At 39.3% G+C, this 20,095-nt stretch overlaps 1 protein-coding gene across 10 annotated transcripts in view; it reads right to left on the reverse strand.

Annotated features, from left to right (window-relative positions):
- HDAC9 (histone deacetylase 9) overlaps nt 1-20,095 on the reverse strand; it is an 825,995-nt gene that overhangs the window by 25,233 nt on the left and 780,667 nt on the right. For all 10 annotated transcript variants that reach the window (XM_053926230.2, XM_053926229.2, XM_053926235.2 and 7 more), the window contains one exon: nt 13,959-14,043. In XM_053926230.2, the coding sequence (XP_053782205.1) occupies nt 13,959-14,043 (85 nt within the window). The remainder of the gene's footprint in view (nt 1-13,958; nt 14,044-20,095) is intronic.

Raw genomic sequence — 20,095 nt, forward strand, 5'->3', positions numbered from 1 at the left:
CTGAATCAATTAACCCCAAAAGGTTTGAGCAAAGATAATGTCAATGGCTTTGGACATGTTGACGAGATGCGCCTTTGTGATCTCAAGGCAAAGATGCTGAGCTAGAACTTCAATAATCATCTGGAACTCAGATCTGAGGTCTGAGCTGACAATATAAAGTTTTAGAGTTATCATGTAGAGATGACTATGAAGCTATGTTTGGACTCAAAAACAACAATAAGTAAAATGACAAGAAATAGTTATTGAGTGCCTATGATAATGTGTTTGCATGCAATTTCATAGAATTTCAAAACTACTTATGAGATAGATTCTTTAGTTTGCTTATTTTTCAGATGAGAAAACTGAAGAGGGTTAAATGATATCCATATTGCACCCTTGGGAAGAGAACATATGGTGTGAAAAGGATTTAGACAGAGGTTGATAGGCTCAGCTCACTTAGCGGAGATCCTGCATTTAGTGTCGCAGCAAGGGGAGCTATGAGAAGCTCGAACAGCTCATTTGCTTGATTGGCTAAAACATGGACTGCAAGGTGAGTGATTTAGAAATATAAGACCCGCCTTGGTTTAATGAAGAGGAAGGGATTCAAAGACTTAGGAAGACTGGAATAATAAAGTGGGCTTGTCATTTAAGACTGACCAACTCACTCTACGAGGGCCCAGAAGACATGCCTTTCACTATAACTATGAGAAATAACTCCATGAGCAGAGTCCTGGCATTCTTGAAGAGCCTGTGATTGCGCATGTCTGTAGACCATGGCGTACAGTGGGAACTGTGGTTACTGAATTGGGGAACCTACATGCAGTGGGAGTGACTGGATCCCAGGGTGGCAGGAGCCAAGAGGCAGCACTCCACTGCCTAGGGCAAGGTGGGTTACCTGATGAATGGACAGCGGAGCAGAGGCAGCTGGTTTGACAGAATGGCAGAATGGCCTTTAGAAGACTGGGTTTCCATGCAATGCAGGTGGTAATATCTTGCAGGTAACATTCTCCAGAAGGATGGATATGCTTTAGGTCAGCATCCAATATATGGTGCTATTTCTCCCATATCTATGATTCATGTGTCCAGGAACCAAGGGGAGAAATGAAAGTGGCATCTATTATAATAAGTGACCAACTAGCAAAAATATTTGCATACTGTTCCAGTGACATTATGCTCTGCTAGCCTGAAGGACTTAGTTCCAAAGGGAGGAAAGCATCCACCAGGAGATATGGCAATGATTCCATTGAGCTGGAAGCTAAGACGGTCACCTTGCCACTTTCCACTCCTCGTGACTCTGAATCAATAGGCAAAGGAAGGAGTTTTGTGCTTGTTGGGGTGAGTGATCCTGAAAACCAGGGTGAAATTGTACTGCTTCTTCACAGTGGAGGTAAGGAAGACCATGTGTGGAATACAGGTGATCCCTTAGGTCAGGGGTGTCAAACTCATTTTCACCGGGGGCCACATCAGCCTCGCAGTTGCCTTCAAAGGGCCAAAATAATTTTAGGACTGTACAAATGTAACTACTCTTAACAGTTAAGGAGTTGAAATTATATTCGGTCCTTTGAAGGCAACCGTGCAGCTGACGTGGCCCCCGGTGAAAATGAGTTTGACACCCCTGCCTTAGGTCATCTCTTAGTACTACCATGCCCTGGCATTAAGGTCAATGGAAAACTACAACCACCCAATCTAGGTAGCCATTACCTTTCAGGAGTGAAGGTTTGAGTCACTCTATCAGGTAAAGAACATGAGCAACATGAGTAGCTGAGGTGCTTGTTGAAGGCAAAAGGAATACAGAATGGATTGAAGTGGGTGGGCACTTATGAATACCAACTGTGATCACATGACTAGTTGCAGTAACAAGGACTCTAATTGTAATGAGTATCTCCTTCTTATTTTGTCATGAATATATTGGTAGACAAATATTTGTATTCCTCCATCCCTTCCTCCCTTATCATGTAAAATAAAATGCATTGCCTTTATATCATAGTATTTAAGTATTGTTAATTTTACATTATAGTATTTAAGTTATGGGGCATTGAGGAGAAGAATAAACATGACTCAGAGCTCTACCTCCTCTTCTGGGGAAGGGCTTAGTGATTTTGTTTCTTGTTTGTTTTTTAGGTGTACTGAGGATAGTTGTAACATGTTAGGCAGAACTATCACCTTGTTATCATCTTTAATTGAAGATTAAGTATGGTTTAAAGAGATGTGTATGATGTTAGGTGGACAAGAGGTGGACTTGCGATAGTTAATTTTATGTGTCACCGTGACTGAGCCAGAGTGCCCAGATATTCGCTTCAATAGTACTCTGAGCATGTCTGCAAGGGTGTTCTGAAGGAGATGAACACTGGAATCAGTGGACTGAGTAAAGCAGATCACCCTCCCCGATGCAGGTGGGCCTCCTCGAATCAGTTGGAGGTCTGAAGAGAATAAAAAGCTGAATGAAAAGAATTCTCTCTCTCTCTGACTATCTTCAAGCTGTGACCTTGATCTTCTGTGGCCTTTGGACTCAGACTGGAACTTATACCACTGGTTCTTCTGGCTCACAGGTCTTTGGATTTGAACTAGAACTCTACCAACCCCTCTTCTGAGTCTCCAGCTTGCTGACTGCAGATCTTATCATTCTTAGCCTGATAACTGCACAAGCTACTACTTTACCGTATATATATTCTTTTTCTCTGAGAACCCAGATAAGTACAAGCAGGGGAGAACCAAAGTGAACTTGAAACTTTCTGTGGAATCAGAGAGTAAGTGCTTGTAGAAAGAGGAAGGAGCTCTGAACGGCCAGAGCTGGAACAATCTGAGCAACACAGTAACGGCAGTACTGGATTCTAACCCATAGAGTAAATACCCAGGAGTACATAATGGCATGACTATATAATGAATAAATTAAAGAACGGAGGAGAAAGAACAGCTCTATATTACAGGTTATTTCTAAGTCATAAATGTAGAAGGAGTAATGAAAATAGAACATCAGCACTGGAACACCAGAGTAATACTTTTGGCAGGCAAGATCCACCAATGGCTGCTGAAATTGGTGAGCAAATGTTGGAGGGCAAACAGGATATATGCATGATCTCGAAGTATCTTCCCACGATATAGATTAATTCTAAAGGGAAACATTATAACACAATACTGGCAATCTCCTTAATCATGTGATCCAATTAACTGGACCAAGCATAAGATATGCCGCCATTATATCCTACAGACCTGATGCAATACGAAGGGGGCTGCTATCCGCTGTGGCAATTTTGTGAAAGATGTAATCATGAAGGGACAGCAGAGAAACCCAAGCTGAGAAACATTCTCTAAGTTGTTTCTGAGCAGTGCTTTTCAAAAGCAACAAACTCATGAAGGGCCTGGAAAGACTGAGGAACTCGCACAGATGGCAGACACATGACAACTACATGCCACGTGTCCGTCATAGACTGAGCTCTGGAACAGAATGAAGAAATCAGTGAAAACAGGGTGGAATCCAAAGGAAGTCTACATTTCGTTAAGAGGATTGTGTTACTATTATTCTCTTAGTTTCTGTAATTGTGCCATGATTATACAAGATGTCATCGTTAGGGGAAGCTGGGTGAAGATTATACAGGATCCCTGGATTATACCTGCAGCTTTTCTCTAAACCTAAACCATTTCTAAATAAAAGTTTAATGAAATCACTTTTCAGCCTGGCAGTAGAGAAGACACTGGTAAGGACAGTGAGAGTGCAAGCAGACTAGACTGGTTCTGACAGGGATTTGGAGGTGAGGGAATTGAGATAACTAGACAGAAACATTTTTCAAGAATTTGTTCCTAAAGAGTTGAAGAACAATAAGATAGAAAGATGGAAAAGTAGGGAGTAACTGGAGTTTGTTTTTAAGATGGGTTAGATTTTTTGTTTTTTCAATATTGATGGGAATAAACACTCAAAGGAAGCAGTTTGGCAGCTACACTTACAAGGCTTGTTGCTGAGATTAAGGAGGAAGGTGAGCCTGGTGGAGGTTTGAGGAGAGTGACGTCTGAAAGAGGAGTTGGATAGAGGCAGAGTAAATTGGCTAAAAAACACAGCAGGATCACAGTGGGTCCATTTGAGTTTGAGTTTTGTGGTCAGAAGTTTATAGGAGGCCAAGTTGCCATGATTCACGGGAGTCTTGAGCAGACCTGCTCATGTAGGTCCAGTGTTGGAGAAAGCTCTTTGTAGAATATACTGAGGGTTGAGATTTCATTGGTCAAGCAGAAGACCAAGGTTTTGAAGGCACATTGAAAGGTGGAAGGATAAATCAATGTAAGTATTAGTTGTTTTAAGCTGGACATAGTAAAAAGTCAAGAAAGGAAAGGGATAATGAATTAGAAGAAGCGATCGATCGAAATCAATGATGAAATAACCTAAAAAGCCTTCGGTGTGTGGGTGAACGATTCGATGCCATATGCATGGGTCTGCTGCATCTCCTCCCGGCAGAGATGTGGCAGCCAGGCCTGTCTCAGGATTCATGTTTTCAAGTCTGCGGAGACAGTAACAGATGGTCATCTGCTCTGCAGGTTCCTATTATTTCCTTTTTCATGCCTTATCTCTATAAGTATATGTCATAAATATAAAACAAAGCAAAACAACCCCCCTGTGCTATTATTACATTTTCTTGGAGTTTCCCAGAAGAGTGAAAGTAAATGAGTATTTTTAGTCTATTATCTTTACTTAAAAATAGTGCCCTTCTGCCATTTTAACCCTACATATAAAGCTTATTATTTCTTGTTTCTCCTTTCTGCTGACTTTCCCTAGTAGCTTGTGTTCTTGTGTATTTGACCTGATTCATTTACTTAAATATGTATGTATTTATTTATCTGAGATCATATTGTTGAGATTAATCTCTATGTATATTGAGAATCTAAATTAGGGATATTTCCTCCGGAGAGGAATTGCATCTGTTTCCTCCAGAACCTGGGAGTGGACCAATTTACTCATCCTGAGAGCCTAACAAACTCATATCCCCAACTTTGATGCAGACCAAAGCTTTCTTGTGCAGTGATAGCTCCGATACCATTATCTGTCCCAGGCATACTCTGCTTTTTTATGTTACCTACTGCTTACTGCCCCCTCTTATATTTCAGCTTATGTTTTCTTCTTCTCTCCCATTTCCCTATATTCTAGCAAGTCCAGTAATGTATTAAAATAGTCTTTTTTAGTATACACAGAAATTGATTATGTTTTAGAAATGGTCTGTTCTAGTGTCTACTCTGGAATACTCGGGAATAGGAAGGCTGGTGGAACTATGTTTTCATGTGAGATACGGCGGGAACAGGAAGGTCACACACTTCAATAGGAAGAAAGAGGGCTTACAGCACAGTCAGATCAGGGTTCAAATCTTGGTTCTACTGCTTACTAGTTGAAAGACCTTCAACAAACAACCTAAACTTGTAAGCCTCAATTTATTGATGAGCAAAATGAGGAAGCTAATTATGCATCGTTAGTTGTATGAGGATTAGAGAATATATATATTGCTAGGTCATATAATATATATATATTATATATTATATATTATATAATTGCTAGGTCATATATATATTATATGACCTAGCAAATGATCTTTCCCCAAACCTGACCCTCTAACATGCCCTAATCAGTAAATGGTATTGCACGTGTATGTGAGGCTTATATTAGTATTTAGTATATAATCACAAAGCATTCCTTGAAGAGTGTTAAGTCCTGGAAATACGCATAGTTTTATGTATTTTTTTGGTTTGATTAGTTTTGTCTTAGTAGAAACGTGAGTGAAAGAAAATTCATAGTTGCAGATGCAGATGGAATTTTCTTAGAAAATCCAGACAAGTGAAGTCTCTATGCAGATTGCAGATTTCCCTTTTTATTCTGGTACATTCTAGTATTAGGGCTCCACCAAACAACAATCAGAGTTTCAACATTTCAAGAGAATGGTTAATTAGAAGTTCAAAATCAACTTTTGAAAAGCCATGTGTACGACTTTGACCTGGCTCTGATACAAGAGGGGGTGGCGGGGTTAATAGTGGGAAAATGTCTAACACTGCTTTTCTTCAATGAGGACCTGCCTGGCCCAGGACTGCAACGTCAAGGCCTCTGTCTAAAGCCAAAGAATCTATGACAAATAGCAGCTCACACCTGACAACAGTCAGGGTTTTAAACTCAACAGGGCAGGGATTTGAAATTCTGCCAATCCTTGCATTTTTTTGTGATTAGATATATTTTGCAAGTTTATAAGGAGCTCCAAAATGGATTCATAGCTCCACGGCTCCTTGTAATTTGCCACTGCCCCTCCAAACCTGGCTGTGGCTACCCCTCAATGGACCAGAACTTCCAAAACTCCAAATCTTCAGTAACAATTGATTTTTGAAAATAAACATATCCCTTTGGGAAGAATTGGGAAAAGTGTACCCAGTATTTTCGAAAGGAAGGGATTTATTTGTCAGGTAAGTAACACAATGGCTAAGACTGGAGCTAGACTGCTCGCTGTGTGCTCTTGCCTTTGTCCCCCGCTGTGTAACTTTGGGGGAGTTAATTAATGGAGATGCGCCTCAGTTTTCTTGGCTGAGAAATGGGAATAAAAATAGTATCTACCTCACAGGGTTGCTGAAAGGATTAAATGAGTTAATTTTATATTAACAAGAGCACCTAGAACAGTGTCTAGCACACTGAAAGCATTCAATAATTATTATTTGCCAATAGCTTACAGGGTTTGCATTGCATAAATCGTTTCATCCAGTGTCCCTCCAGAACTTCAGGGTAGTGAAAAATGGATATTTAGGGTGATGTCTTCTCCCCCAACCAAGCTTTCAATCCTCAGGGGAGTTTCTTTTTCTTAAGTCTATTATTCAACAACTTCCCTTTCAAACCTGTTCTTCCTCTACCGTTCCTCCTCAGAGCAGGTCATACCTCCATCTCCCCAGCTGTCCAAGCCTGAATCTTGCAAATCACTAATGATTTCCATGCCCATTAATTACAATCCCATGCCACTTCTACTTCTGAGTTAAACTGGTCCCATACAACAATCAGCCCTGATGAATCTCCTGTCCTCACTGCAGGCATAAAGACCTTTGAAATGCAGTTTAATCATGTTCTTCCCGCTTGAAGTGCACCTCAAATCCTTATGAGTTAAAAGCCTCTTTCCTCCATTGTGGGTTTCTCTTGTTTTTCTCAATAGAATGGAGATGGAGGAGAAAGGGGGAAAAAAGCAGAAAAAGACAGAAAATCAAGATGGAATAGGAAGGGACAAAAAGGGAAAGGAAGAGTTGAGTGTGGATTAGCATTTGGGTGTGGAATGAAGATGCAATTAAAGTCTGTGAGATGATTTATGCAGCGCATGTTGCAATCTGGGAAAACAATCCTTTGAACGGTACGCATAGTCCCATGAGGTCAAAATATTGGACAGTTTCCCCATAACAAGAGATGTATACAAATTCCTTTCAGCTTAGGAACAATCTGGATTCTCGCCTGGATTGTCTGATGTAAATGCCCCTTCTCCCCGGAAAGGGAGTAGGTAGAGAGTATTCTAGTAATGATTAGAGATGGCTGAGAATGACATTTTACATCAAAAGACAGTTGTCATCTTTACAGCAAGTCTCATCTTACTTTAATAGCTTTTTTTTTCCATTAATTTCCATCCAGATCTCTTCATTACGAAGAGAACTGAACAGCACCTACTCTGACCATCCACTGTAATACAGCATCAATAGTGTTTATATTTTATTTTACCAACTGCTCATCTCTCATGGAAACAGAGTAGAAATGAAATCAACAATATTCACATTTCTTTGATTTTCTCTAGTATCAGTTGTTAATTCTAAGGATAATTTCCAGAACAGAAGGTATTATCATGTTACATTAATGAGATGTGGAGAACAAGAAAAAAATATGAGAAGAAGGAGAGACGGGGAGAAGGAAGAGGAGAAAGAGAAGAAAGAATAACAATAACAAAAGAAGGAGGAGGAAGAATTCGTTCCCTCAATAACACATGTGCAAAACATCAGTTAAGCCAGTTCTGATAAGGAGCAGGCGTCACACTTGCCTCTGACCCCCTCCCCCCGAGAAAATTTGATCTCATTTATATCCCTCGAGAACGCATGAAAGGGTGCGCTCTGCACATTGTGGGTAACTCACAGTCACAGGCACACTCTCCTGCAGGGAGAAAATCATACCCCTTTCCTACTGGCTTCAAAAGCTGGGCAACAGAGGACATAAATTCACATATCACTGCCCTAAATAACACTGTATGTATGTGTTTAAAGAAATAGAGAGACAATAAGCATAGTGACAAGTTTCATATACAGGCGACAACAATGTTGTTCTTCAATCCATGCAGAACAAGTCTGACGTGAATGCACAGTGACATTGTAAAGACCGTCCCTTTCTCATTCTAGCCTGGGTCACTATTTCATTATGGTTGGCATAACAAGGAATTCTAAGGAGACGCAATCCACTGAACAAGGGAAGGATCCCTAGAGTGGGAAAACGATAAAAGTGGGGAGTAAGGGGAGAACTTTCTTGCTGTTCTTTCATAATGTGGTCTCTAATTTGCCATTTTGTTGCCACAGTAGCACCGACTTTGAACAGTAGTCTGGTGATATGCCCTGTCATTCCTTTTGAACTTCCCCGGAAATGTTCTGTGGCTTGCTCATTGTCACAAGGTCGATGAGTGGAGGGCAAGGTTATACTGGAATTCAAGTCACTTTAAAATCCTTGACACTAGTGTTTTTCAGCTTCCCAGAGGCAAACCGCTGGAGGGTTGCAGGAAAATTCTAAAAGTTCTCATATCCTTGTGTGCGTACGTTTTCTTGATCCACAAATCACAAGATACTCTGATTATCGCTATTACCATGCGGGAAATCTACAAAAATCGGTTCACACTTCAAAGAAGTACTCCTCTTACTAAAAAATTTAAATAAATAAAAGGAAACCATGGCTCCACACTTGTGGTTTTTGTGTTTTGGGGTTTCATAGATCAATATCAATATCATTCATTATATGTTTATAGGACTTAAAATTATAGTATTTCAAACTAAATAAGTTTAGTTTTATAGAAAACTTACTTCATGGTTCTTCCCCTCCAAAGCTCAGTGTGAATGCTACGATGGGCCAGCACTGGTGTGAAAAATGGCATGTGGGAACCCTGCTTCTCCCCATGTATATGAAAAAGGGGAAGATTTCCGTGGACTCTGCACGCTGTGAGGGTAGGTTTTGGGAAGGGAAACTTGGACACGAGGCCCTCTTCCCCACTCCGGGCTGAACTGCCTTAGGTTTGTTAAAATATCAGTCTGGGCTTTAAAAGAAAAGTGTGGCAAATACTGACAGACTGACTGATTTATTCCATTTGCAGAGCACCTACCATGTGCCAGACACCACACAAAGGATATGACAGTTACAAACGCAGTATCTTGAAAGTAACAATTGAATGTAAACTGTAATTTCAAAAAATTAAAACAAAAACAAAAATCAAAGAATCTCTGCCATGAAAACGCATAGGAACTGTACCTCATCTAGAACAGAGATGAATGGGGGTTCAGAGATGGGTTCACAATAGATAATATCTGAGTTGAGTCTTGAAAACTTAATAGGGACAAAGCTGAAAACTGTCTCATCTCAACTACGGCTGATCTTTGTATACACCCACCATCTTGAGATGCAGACACTGGTCTGTCAGATGGGGTCTTTACCTGTCAGGAGAAATGTTTGCCTTGCTGCTTGTGCCTTGTAAGATCTTTTCTTCTCAGCTAAATGAGTAACATAAACAAGGACAGGACAACAGGGATGATCCTGCCGCAAAAGCCTCACATACATGTGGCCAGGCAGAGGGCCAATGCTAATCACGGCCTCCAGCACCTGCATACCCTCAGCTGGGGGGCTCAGCTCTCACAGAGAAATTCCCATACGGCCTGTCAGCACCTTGCAGTCTGCCCTGGGACAAGGCTATCTAGGAACTTGCCTGAATGTTTCCCACATGCTGCAAGGCCGGCTTCTCGACATCGACATAGTTTTCTGATACTGTAGTCCCAACTGTAGCACAAAAGAATCCTTCAGAACCTGGGCTAGGAGGTGGGCTGAAATTCAAACACCTCCTCAAGTTAAAAGGAGGCACCTGTGTGGCGCTCGGAGACATATGGGGAGAGGAGGGTCTCCTGTTGAACAAAGGCTACCTTTAAGGCTGTCTTCACGAGCAGGCTACCTGTACAGTCCCAAAGGCCCCGTGCTCAGAAGGGCCCCCATGCTTGGTTCGATGCTCTGCTGTCACCTTCATGAAATTATTAACATTTTTTTTAACAAGGAAGCTCTAACACATTCTCATTTTGCACTGGGAAACATAAATTGTGTAGCCAGTCCTGGCTACTCTTCCCGCCGAAGGGGGACGAGAAAGCCCAGTCAACACCCTGGAGTTCTACAGGAACACTTGAAATGGAAGAGTGGGTTATAAAATAGAGAAAATAAAAGTAAAAGTGCAATTTTATATTCTGTAAAGAAACCCGGCATTGTTTGCTTACCCAAGAGCCCATGGTTCAGGCCATTATGAAGTGTGCTACGCTGAAATACCATTGTACCGCGTTGTTCCACGGGCCTCACCCAGCCCTGTCTTGTCTCTTTAGTCTGGAGGAGCAGCCCCAAAAGACCCAATTCCATAGAACCACATAAAAATGTATCACACAGTGGTCAAAGCCACAGCATCAAACCACTTCCTCTGTACCGACTGTCACCCCATATCCTAAATGGCGAGATGTCACTGTCATCTCCTGTTTGTCTTTCACTTGACAATCTCTACCTACCATTCAGTTCCTTCTCGGTCGCAATTTGAGTTCGCCTTGTGGTGATGCTATCAGTCTTTCTTGGAAATATTTTCTTTGTATCACCAGAGCCTTGATTGCCATCGGAATTGGCTACATAATTTGTGGGGCCCAGTGCAAAATGAAAATGCGGTCCCCATGTTCAGAACTTAGTAAGAATTTCAAGGCAGCATCAGTAACAGCATTAAACCACATGTAGAACCCTCATAAGTGTGGAGCTCACGTGACTGCACAGGTTGACTGTCCAGGAAGCCAGCCCTGAGTCTTACTGGCCACAGTTGGGTCATGGACCCATTCCTTAATCAATTGCTGTTATGTTGTTGCTTAATCTGTCTGGTCACTGTTACTCACTGACTAGTTTAGCCTTAGACTAGGAACTGCTCCCCTGGAGTCTGGCATACGTTCATCCTCCCCTGAGCTGCATGGTATCTGGTATAAGGATTTGTGAGAAAAACCCAGCTACTTTTGAGTAGAGGTGAGGAAAGTGTGCTGAGTAGCAACAACAGCACTCACCTACGCCACGTATCCCTGACGCCCCACGACATCACACATCCATGAAAGGAGGAGTTCATCAAAAGCTCCCTTTGATGCGACCTTAGGTTCCTGAGAGCCTTGAAGAGCTATGCAAATCCTTCCTACTAAAATCTGCCTACTCTGAATTCCCAGGCTCCCATGCCCTTCAAACCTCCCTGCTGCCACCCTGCCCTACAGGTATAAGCAGGAGTGAGAAGATAGCATTCCTGTCCTCCCGATGATCCTCATCTAATTAAGGAGCCACAATCAAACAGACCGAAAAATTCACAAAAACTCAAGTTACAGAAAAATTTACATTGAAAATACCACTAATTAACGTCCACATGTCAGAGATGACAGTTTGTGAAAGTATTCAATTAGCAAGCCCTGGGTAGAATCCTCAGTAGGAGTTGAGGAGGAAACAGATTTTGGGATGGGGGAAGGGGTCAGTGTTGGGTGGTATGACATTTTGGAGCAGAAGACAGAGATTCAGAATCCATAGTGGCAGAATTCTCTACAGTGGGTTTTGATAGCAGATTGAATTCTTTTCAAGAGTCAAACATGTTTGTTTGGCTAGTGCAGACTGCACAAGACATTTGAAAATGTCAGTGGTGAAAGGAAAAGCTCATTTTAGGAAATTACATCCAATCCAAAAGGCAACAATAGAGCTTCTAAAGATATATGATGATTCATTATGATTTATCACACCTAGATGAAAATGAAGCCCTTGGCTTCTGTTATTCCTTTCGAAACAGTCACGCTTTCTTCATCTCACCAAAATCCTGTTCAGTCTTTAAGAGCAAGCTCCGGCCCTATCTCTGCCAAGAAGTCTTCCCTGAACCTTTCTTGAACCTTCCTCACTCTGCAGTACCTCTCATCCCAGCTGAAAGGGGCTTAAGAAGGGGACTGCTCCTCCTTCGTGATCTCAGTGCACCTTGTAACCCTGCACTGGAATGATCTATTGCTGTGTCCCTCACTTGCTGGGCCGTAAACTCCTTGATGCCAGGAAGTCTGCCTTATTTCTTTTCATAACCTCTGTGCCTTGATCACTTGATCAAGTTATCATGTATCAACATGTAATAAGTATTCAGGAATGCTTATTGAAAGCGATGTGATGAGACTATGCAGAGGAACAATAACCTTTGATAATCTGGATCAGTAATAGCAAAAGAATGCTCAGAATAAATGAGAGTAATATGTATAAAAACTGGGTATTTCTATACCACCTGGTGGACGACCTGAAGGGGACATTGGATTGGATGTGGGTGAGTATGAGAAGGCTGTCACTTGAAGATGCCTCTCCTTGCTATCTGGAATACCACACGATGGAGCCTCTGAATCCACTCTCAGGGGTAATTAGACACATAGTGCCCAGATTTGGTACTCAAGCTTTTGAAACCTTCTCCCAGCCTTCCCTGTTTCATCTTTGTTAGTTTCTTCATCTGAGCCTTTTTCTCAGAGGCTTTGATTCCTATTATTGATTGATTTTGTGGGGGGGAGGTAGAGAGAGAGACAGGGAGAGGGAGAGAGAGAGAGAGAGAGAGACAGTGATTGCTTGCCACCCACCCGTACACACTCTAACTGGGGATCAACCCTGCATGTGTCTTGACCAGGAATCGAACCAGCAACCTTTCAGTTCACGGAACAACTTCCAAGCAGCTGAGCCACAGAGCCAGGGCTGTACTTGGAAAATCTTTGAAATTCATAGTTGAATAAACTATGAAAGATATCAAATATAGTAAATAAATAGTTATTGGATACCTGTGGTCCTCAATCCAGGCATGAGTGAAATTAAGATGGGAAATTACTTCCAGGTTCTGTGTGGCATGATTTGTAAATAGTCAAGCATTCCATGAATGGCTAATACAGATCCCCGATCCACTCCTATCTCCAAATTACTGCTGAGCCAGCAAAGGCAAGGACTCAGAGAGAGAGCTGGGAGGTGGCTTCTCCAGGGTGTTTAAAAACTGCTTTCACGGGACAGTAGCAAAGCCGAGGGTTTTCCTGATCCTCCTTCACACTTAATTTTGCCCTTTGGTTTTTCTTCTTCATGCTAACTTTTGTGTTGATCTGTGGTTGATTTCAGTGTGTGTGCATGTGTGTGTGAGCACACACACGTGTGTACTCACACATGGTATCATCTAAAAAGTACCACTCTTGAAGAGAAACAGCAATGTGAAGGGAACTGCATAGTAATAAAGTCTCTGGCTTTCCCTGCTTTGTGTAGTTGGATTTTCTAATAGTGAGACATTTTCATTAACTTCTCCTTTCCTGCCAAACTTAAAACCAGTAAATGATTTCTGAATTCCAACATCGTTGGAAAGTAACTTACCTTACTTACGACTGGACAGTAGTCGCAGTTTCTATACTAATTTGCATGTTCTGGGTGGATGCTTAATGGTAATCACGGAAAAAATCCAAGTAGTTGGAAAATAGGAGAAAAAGCAGGACTCTAAATCTAGAGCCTTTGAGTCACGTTATCAATATAAGATAAGACTGCCATATTAAGAGCAAGGCAGTAACACATTTAGGTATGAATATATAACATGTGCAAATTATAATAACTCTAAATATGTTTCTCATATTTGAAAAACTCAAATATACTGTTCATATGCTCAAATTCTCAATATAAATGTACGTGATTACCTCTGATTACAAATTAAAAAAAACTTTTTAACACATACTTTGAATTTCAACGATCTTCTGTAAAGAAATAACGGCATTCATGTTCGGGGTCTGGTGGAGGGTATCTTCTGCAAGCGGCTCCAGCTGCAAGAATAGCAGGTAATAACATAAGCAGAATATTATGACTTTACAGTAAGTCTGACAGAAACAAAGCAAATTGAAACAACCTTAAAAAAAAAAACCTCGCTCCAAGAACTAGTTAACATTTTGCTGATTTCAGTTCTAAAAATGTAGCCAGTTTTATTTTCTCTTTTGCAGCCTTATAATTGAATTCCAAAAGGCTTTTCTATTGGTCACCAGACTAATCTACAAGGTCCCTGAAGCAGGTGCATGTCTGTGTATTATTCATTAAAAATCAGAGTTATTTGTGTAATTTTTGTAGGTTCCTCACAAACCGAATTCCATCATGTCTGTACATGCAGGTGGGCCCTGCACAGAAAACCTCAGGGAAGGGGTGGTAGACAGACAGGGGGCAGTCTATTACCCACAGTTTTGTGGTGTTTTTCCATCCAAGCACCTTGTACTTTGGGGCACTTCACAGTAGGAAACCGTGAGACACAGCTGCTCTTATTCAAATGCTAGTGGATACTCATAAAGTGGTAGAGCAAATGTTCAAATAAAGCCAAATGTAAAATAGCTGTACATTTTAGCTTCCCCCGGACAAATTCCTTTCTTGCAAATCTATCATGATCTTCTGGAATTACACTGGTTTTTCATAGAGAAGCTCAGCACACAGTGATTTGCAAGAAATGAAGAGGAGCTTTAAATAATTTGTGGACTGTTTTGGCAGAACGAATTCTGACGAGGCATCCTTGGGAATACCTTTGCAAAGTAGCTTGGTGCGCAGCGGCAGAAACTGCATTGGCAGAGTGCTTGCAAACAGAATGGCCGTCTAGCTACAGGGACCCAGAAAGCAAGGAAAGTAATAGCAATGAAGGGACCAACATAAAAAGTTTTCTTAGAAAATTTAAAGTTAGTAGTCTCGAATACAAAGGGATGGTCAAACTATCACATGGCATGAACGGGAAGCAATGTCACTAGACATTGTACTGAAGCGGGAACTCACTATGTCTCTTGGTCTGTAGAAAAAATGAAAACACTCAGGGATTCCAAGTTTCCAAAGCATCTGTGAGTGAATCTTCCCCCCGGGGTCTTTCTGAATTGATTATTCTATACTTCAATCATGGCATCTAAGACAATAGCACCTTTCTTCCAGATGCCATAGGATAACAGACTAGCTCAGGGATATTTATACAGGGGTAAATTCTCTAAATATAACTTTCCAGAGTGTTTTTCTTAGTTGACAAAGAAAAACCTTTATGACATCAAAAGGTTTATTTGCAATACAGTTTGAGGAGAGGAAAAGAAAACAGCACAGTGTTCAGTGAAAGGTTCTGCGATCTTAAAACCTTAAAACTTGTTAAAATCATTTTTTTTTAAATCTGGTATTTCAGACAGTGTCTTCAAGAGTATGTTACCCTCATAACAACCTCTTAACTCAGAGAAACTACTGAATCACGATGGAAGGTTACTTGGAAAACTCTTACTCAAGACTTAGACAGGGTTGAGCTACCTTCCACATAAATAATCTTTCCTTTCACTTCTGTCTCAGATTGCAGAGAATATTTTTAATAGAAATCAGGTGGGTTTTATTAATAAAATGTTTTGAAACATCACTCGATGTTCAAATATTGAAGAGTAAAACCACAAGGTGCTATTAGCATACTTAGTTCTTCGCAAAACTTTCCTGTGACTTTAGGGTAAAAGGCTGACAAATTCAAAGGTGCTGGCTACTAGAAAGAAAGTTACAGACAGATCATTAATGTAAAAACCTCACTGCTGGGACTCTTTCACTAAAATCTGTGGGCTATTTATAAGACTTGGGTTATGTAGACGGTAAACGTGATTCAGGGTGTTGAGAGAAAAAATACAAACAACCCTAAACCTCCAATTTGGAATCATCAGTTAGATTTGATGAAGTTGTGTCTCCTTATAAAAGCAACCTAGAGAATTAAGGCAATTACATTGATAATTTGTCTCCCAAACCATTTCCCAGCATGTTTTAGGTAAATGTCATTTAGAGGATTTAACCTTCAGTAAATTGCCCCAATTTGTTTCATTTTGAGGGTATACACACAGACAGAGCTGAATTCAGAAAATTCTCAGTGTAGGTTCTTTATTTTTTCTTGGGTAGCTCTGTAGAGAAGGCCATGGGGTAATATCTCAGTTGGCAAGATGGCGAGCACCATTTAGAGTCAGTCTGCTTTCATAAATTAAAACCTTTATAGAGGGACCACAGAATTCAGTTGTCTTTTCTAGAGTTTGTCAATTTAATCATTCTCAATTACAAGCACTAAAAACATCAGACTGAAGCATCTATTTATATATATTTAATAAATATATGAGTATTGGTCATTATTAATAATCTAATAACTGTAATGAAATAATATTAAATAGTCTTTTTATAAATTTAGAGCAAAAATAAGAATATTCAATAAAACTGGGTTATGTATTTAGTTTGGCCAATAAAATATAGCAAACAAATTGTCTACTGAGGCTGATCAACGCCAGTAAGAGTTTGTTGAGCAATTCCATCATGTAATAATAATTACCGTGGAGTTGTAAGACACACTAGGTAATTTTAAGACAATCTCTTGACACATAAAGTGCTTATTCAGCTTTATTGCATATAAAGCTTAATTTTAGCCATTAGTTACAACAATTCTTTATACAAATTTTTGGGCTGTGTCAGGGAAATTTATTTTTCTACATCTTTTATAGAAAGTTGCAATAACTTATTGATGAATCTCCGATGTTTGTAAAGTTGCACATATCATGTAATTTCTAACTATTACAGCTATTTAAAAACACCATAAAATGCGGTCATTACCACGTTGTGAATAAGTAATTTTCAGATTATTTAGAATCGGATTATTTAAATCATCGAAATCATTTTAGTTGACTAAGGTGCATTTAGGGAAATAGGCAGGGGATATTCTTGGAGAAGCTCTTGAGTAAGAGTTTTAAAACTCACTGTACTTCTGAGACATTAAAATCAACTCTATTATTTTCATGACTCAGAACAGAAAAAGAAGCTAAACAGATATTTTGTAAATATAATAGGTACATGATAATAGAAGTATACATCAACCAAGCAAAAAATCTACTAACTACTCTTGTTAGCTTTTATATTATGTTTCCCAAATATGCCAAGTATTTTCACACTTCTATACCTTCCTTTATTCTGTTCCCTCTGATTTCTATTTTTCCATCCTTCTTTCAATTGGTGATACTACATCATTCAAGGACTAGCACAAATATTGCCTGCTCTGTAAAATCTTTCCTAAAGTTCTTTGTGGAACAAATTGCTTCCACCTGTGTCTCAAGTACTCTTGTTTACTCTACTAAACACCTTATATTGTAGCCAGCCATGTCTGCCATTCTCTACTTCCCTGTGAGCCATTCAAAGGCAACAATAGAGCCTGTTATACAACAGGCATCTTTTTTTAAAATATTGAATGAAGGAAGGATTCATTGAAAGAAAACATGAAGAGGTAGCCTTTTTCTGTGCTCTGTAGCTAACAGACCTGATTGGAGTAGGCTCTTCCTCTTGGTTGCCTGTTATAATCAGGGCATGGTTTTAGGGTGAAAGACTAGGAAGAATGACAGTGATAATTCATTTTTAAATTAATATAATTGATGCTCTGATTTCTCTTCAGAAGGTATAAATCTTTCACATTTTACTAAATCAATGTAGTTGATTTTTAATTAATGTTTTAATTTTTAAGTTTTAATTGATTTTTAAATTGCCCATCAATTGTATTAAACTTATTAATTGTAATGTACGCACAAATAATTTTGTATGGATTTTCTACAAACACAATACGTAATCTGTGAATAGTAAGAGATTTATTGAATTCTTCACCAATTTTCATATTTTTAATTTTTTTTCTTGCCCTATTGCACCGTTAGGACAACCGATGTGATATTGAAATGAAGCAGTAAGAGTGAGCACCCTGCATTGTTTTTGATTTCAAAGAAAAATCCTCATATTTCACCTTTAAACCTGATGTACCATATAGAATTATAGATAGGCTTTATCAAGTTAATAAATTTTCCTATTATTCCTAGTTTTCCAAGAATAATTCATTATAATTGGGTGTTTAATTCATCAACTGATGTTTAAATATCCACTTAAATGGTTTTATTTCTTCTTGATTCTCTTAATGTGGTGAATTATATTGACTTAATTCACAATGTTAATGTGTTACATTCTGGTCTAAACTCAAATTTGTTAATGGGCTTTTAAGATACTAATGAACTGCTATTACTTTGTTTAGGGTTTTAACTACTATGCTTACAATCAAGATTTTCCTGTTATAATGTGTGTGAGTATTTTTTAAGTGTTAAATATCAATATGACACTGGTCTGGAAAAAAATCCATTGTAAATTGTTCTTCTCCCTCCCCTTTACCCTAAAACTGTATAAGATTGGTTAGTTTTTAGTCCTTAAATTAATGGTAGAATTCCCTGGTGAAAGTGTATGGGGGTCTGGTGTTTTCTCTTGATACATGGGAGGAGGGTTGTCATGGAACATGTACAAAGGAGAGACACATGGACAAAGCCAAAGGGGGCTGGGATCGAGGGTAGGAGGTGGGGATGGCTGGGGCGGGTGGGAGTGGAAGGGGGAAAGTGGAGACAACTGTACTTGAACAACAATAAAAATAATATTTAAAGAAAACAAAAACAAAAAGGATTCAATTTGGATTATAACTATAGTACCATTCAAGTTTTCTGATGTAGTTTTTGCAAGATTGTACTTTTGTAATAATTTCTTACATTATTTGTAAATAATTTTTTACATTTCAAATAAAATCAAAATATTTTACATAAATTTGTTTTTAAAATATTCTTTTGTAAACCGTGCTGCTATGAACATTGGGGTGCATAGGTTCTTTTGGATTGGTGTTTCAGGGTTCTTAGGGTATAATCCCAGCAGTGGAATTGCTGGGTCAAAAGGCAGTTCCATTTACAATAGTCAATTGCTGGAAACAGCCTAAGTGCCCATCAGCAAATGAGTGGAGCAAAAAACTATGGTACATTTACACAATGGAATTCTATGCAGCAGAGAGAAAGAAGGAGCTTATACCCTTTGTGACAGAATGGATGGAACTGGAGAGCATTATGCTAAGTGAAATAAGCCAGGCGGTGAGGGACAAATACCATATGATCTCACCTTTAACTGGAACATAATCAACAAAAGAAAATAGCAAACAAAATATAACCAGAGACATTGAAGTTAAGAACAATCTAACAATAGCCAGAGGGGAGTGGGGGGTGGATAGTGGGGAGAGGGTTTTTCAGGAACTATAAAGGACACATGGACAAAACCAAGGGGGAGGGTGGAGGCAGGGGAGGGAGGTGGGTTTGGCTGGGGTGGGAAGAAAATGCAGACAACTGTAATTGAACACAATAAAAATAAATACATAAATACATAAAAATAAAATAGAATATTCTTCTGTAACCCTTTTAACACACTAAAACCCATAATGAAGTCCCCTTTTGCATTCTGAGTGCTGATAATGCATGACTTTTCTTCGTTGACCAGCCTTGCTAGAGTTCTATTAATTTTCCAGTCCACGAGATGTCTTTCCATTCATTTGTGTTATGTAATAACGATTCTAATTAAATTTTTACTGTGGTAAGAGATTTTACTCTGTATAAATTCAGTCAGTTGAAATTTATTGAAACTTGCTTTATGCCCCAAATATGGTCTATTTTTGAAAATATTACAGGTGTCCTTGAAAAGAATAATATTGTGCAGTTATTCAGTGTGTTTTACCATATATTTTAATCAGGGCAAGTTTATTAAGGTGTTAAATCTTCTACATATCCCCTCTTTTCTTGTTCTCCTTTCCTATAAGTTACTGAGACAGGCATATTAAACTCTGCCACTATGAGTAAGGTTTTGCCTAGTTTTCTATTTTTTTTTAAACTTTTACTTGATATGTTTTGAAGCTTTGTTATTAGGTACACAAAATTTGAATTGTTTTATCTTTTTGGTTATGTAAAAGATTTACTACGAAGTGTCTCTCTTCATCTCTAGTTCTTTCTATGTCTTCTAGTCCACTTTATC

Source organism: Desmodus rotundus, chromosome 6 (genome assembly GCF_022682495.2).
Source record: "Desmodus rotundus isolate HL8 chromosome 6, HLdesRot8A.1, whole genome shotgun sequence".
Lineage (NCBI taxonomy): Eukaryota > Metazoa > Chordata > Mammalia > Chiroptera > Phyllostomidae > Desmodus > Desmodus rotundus.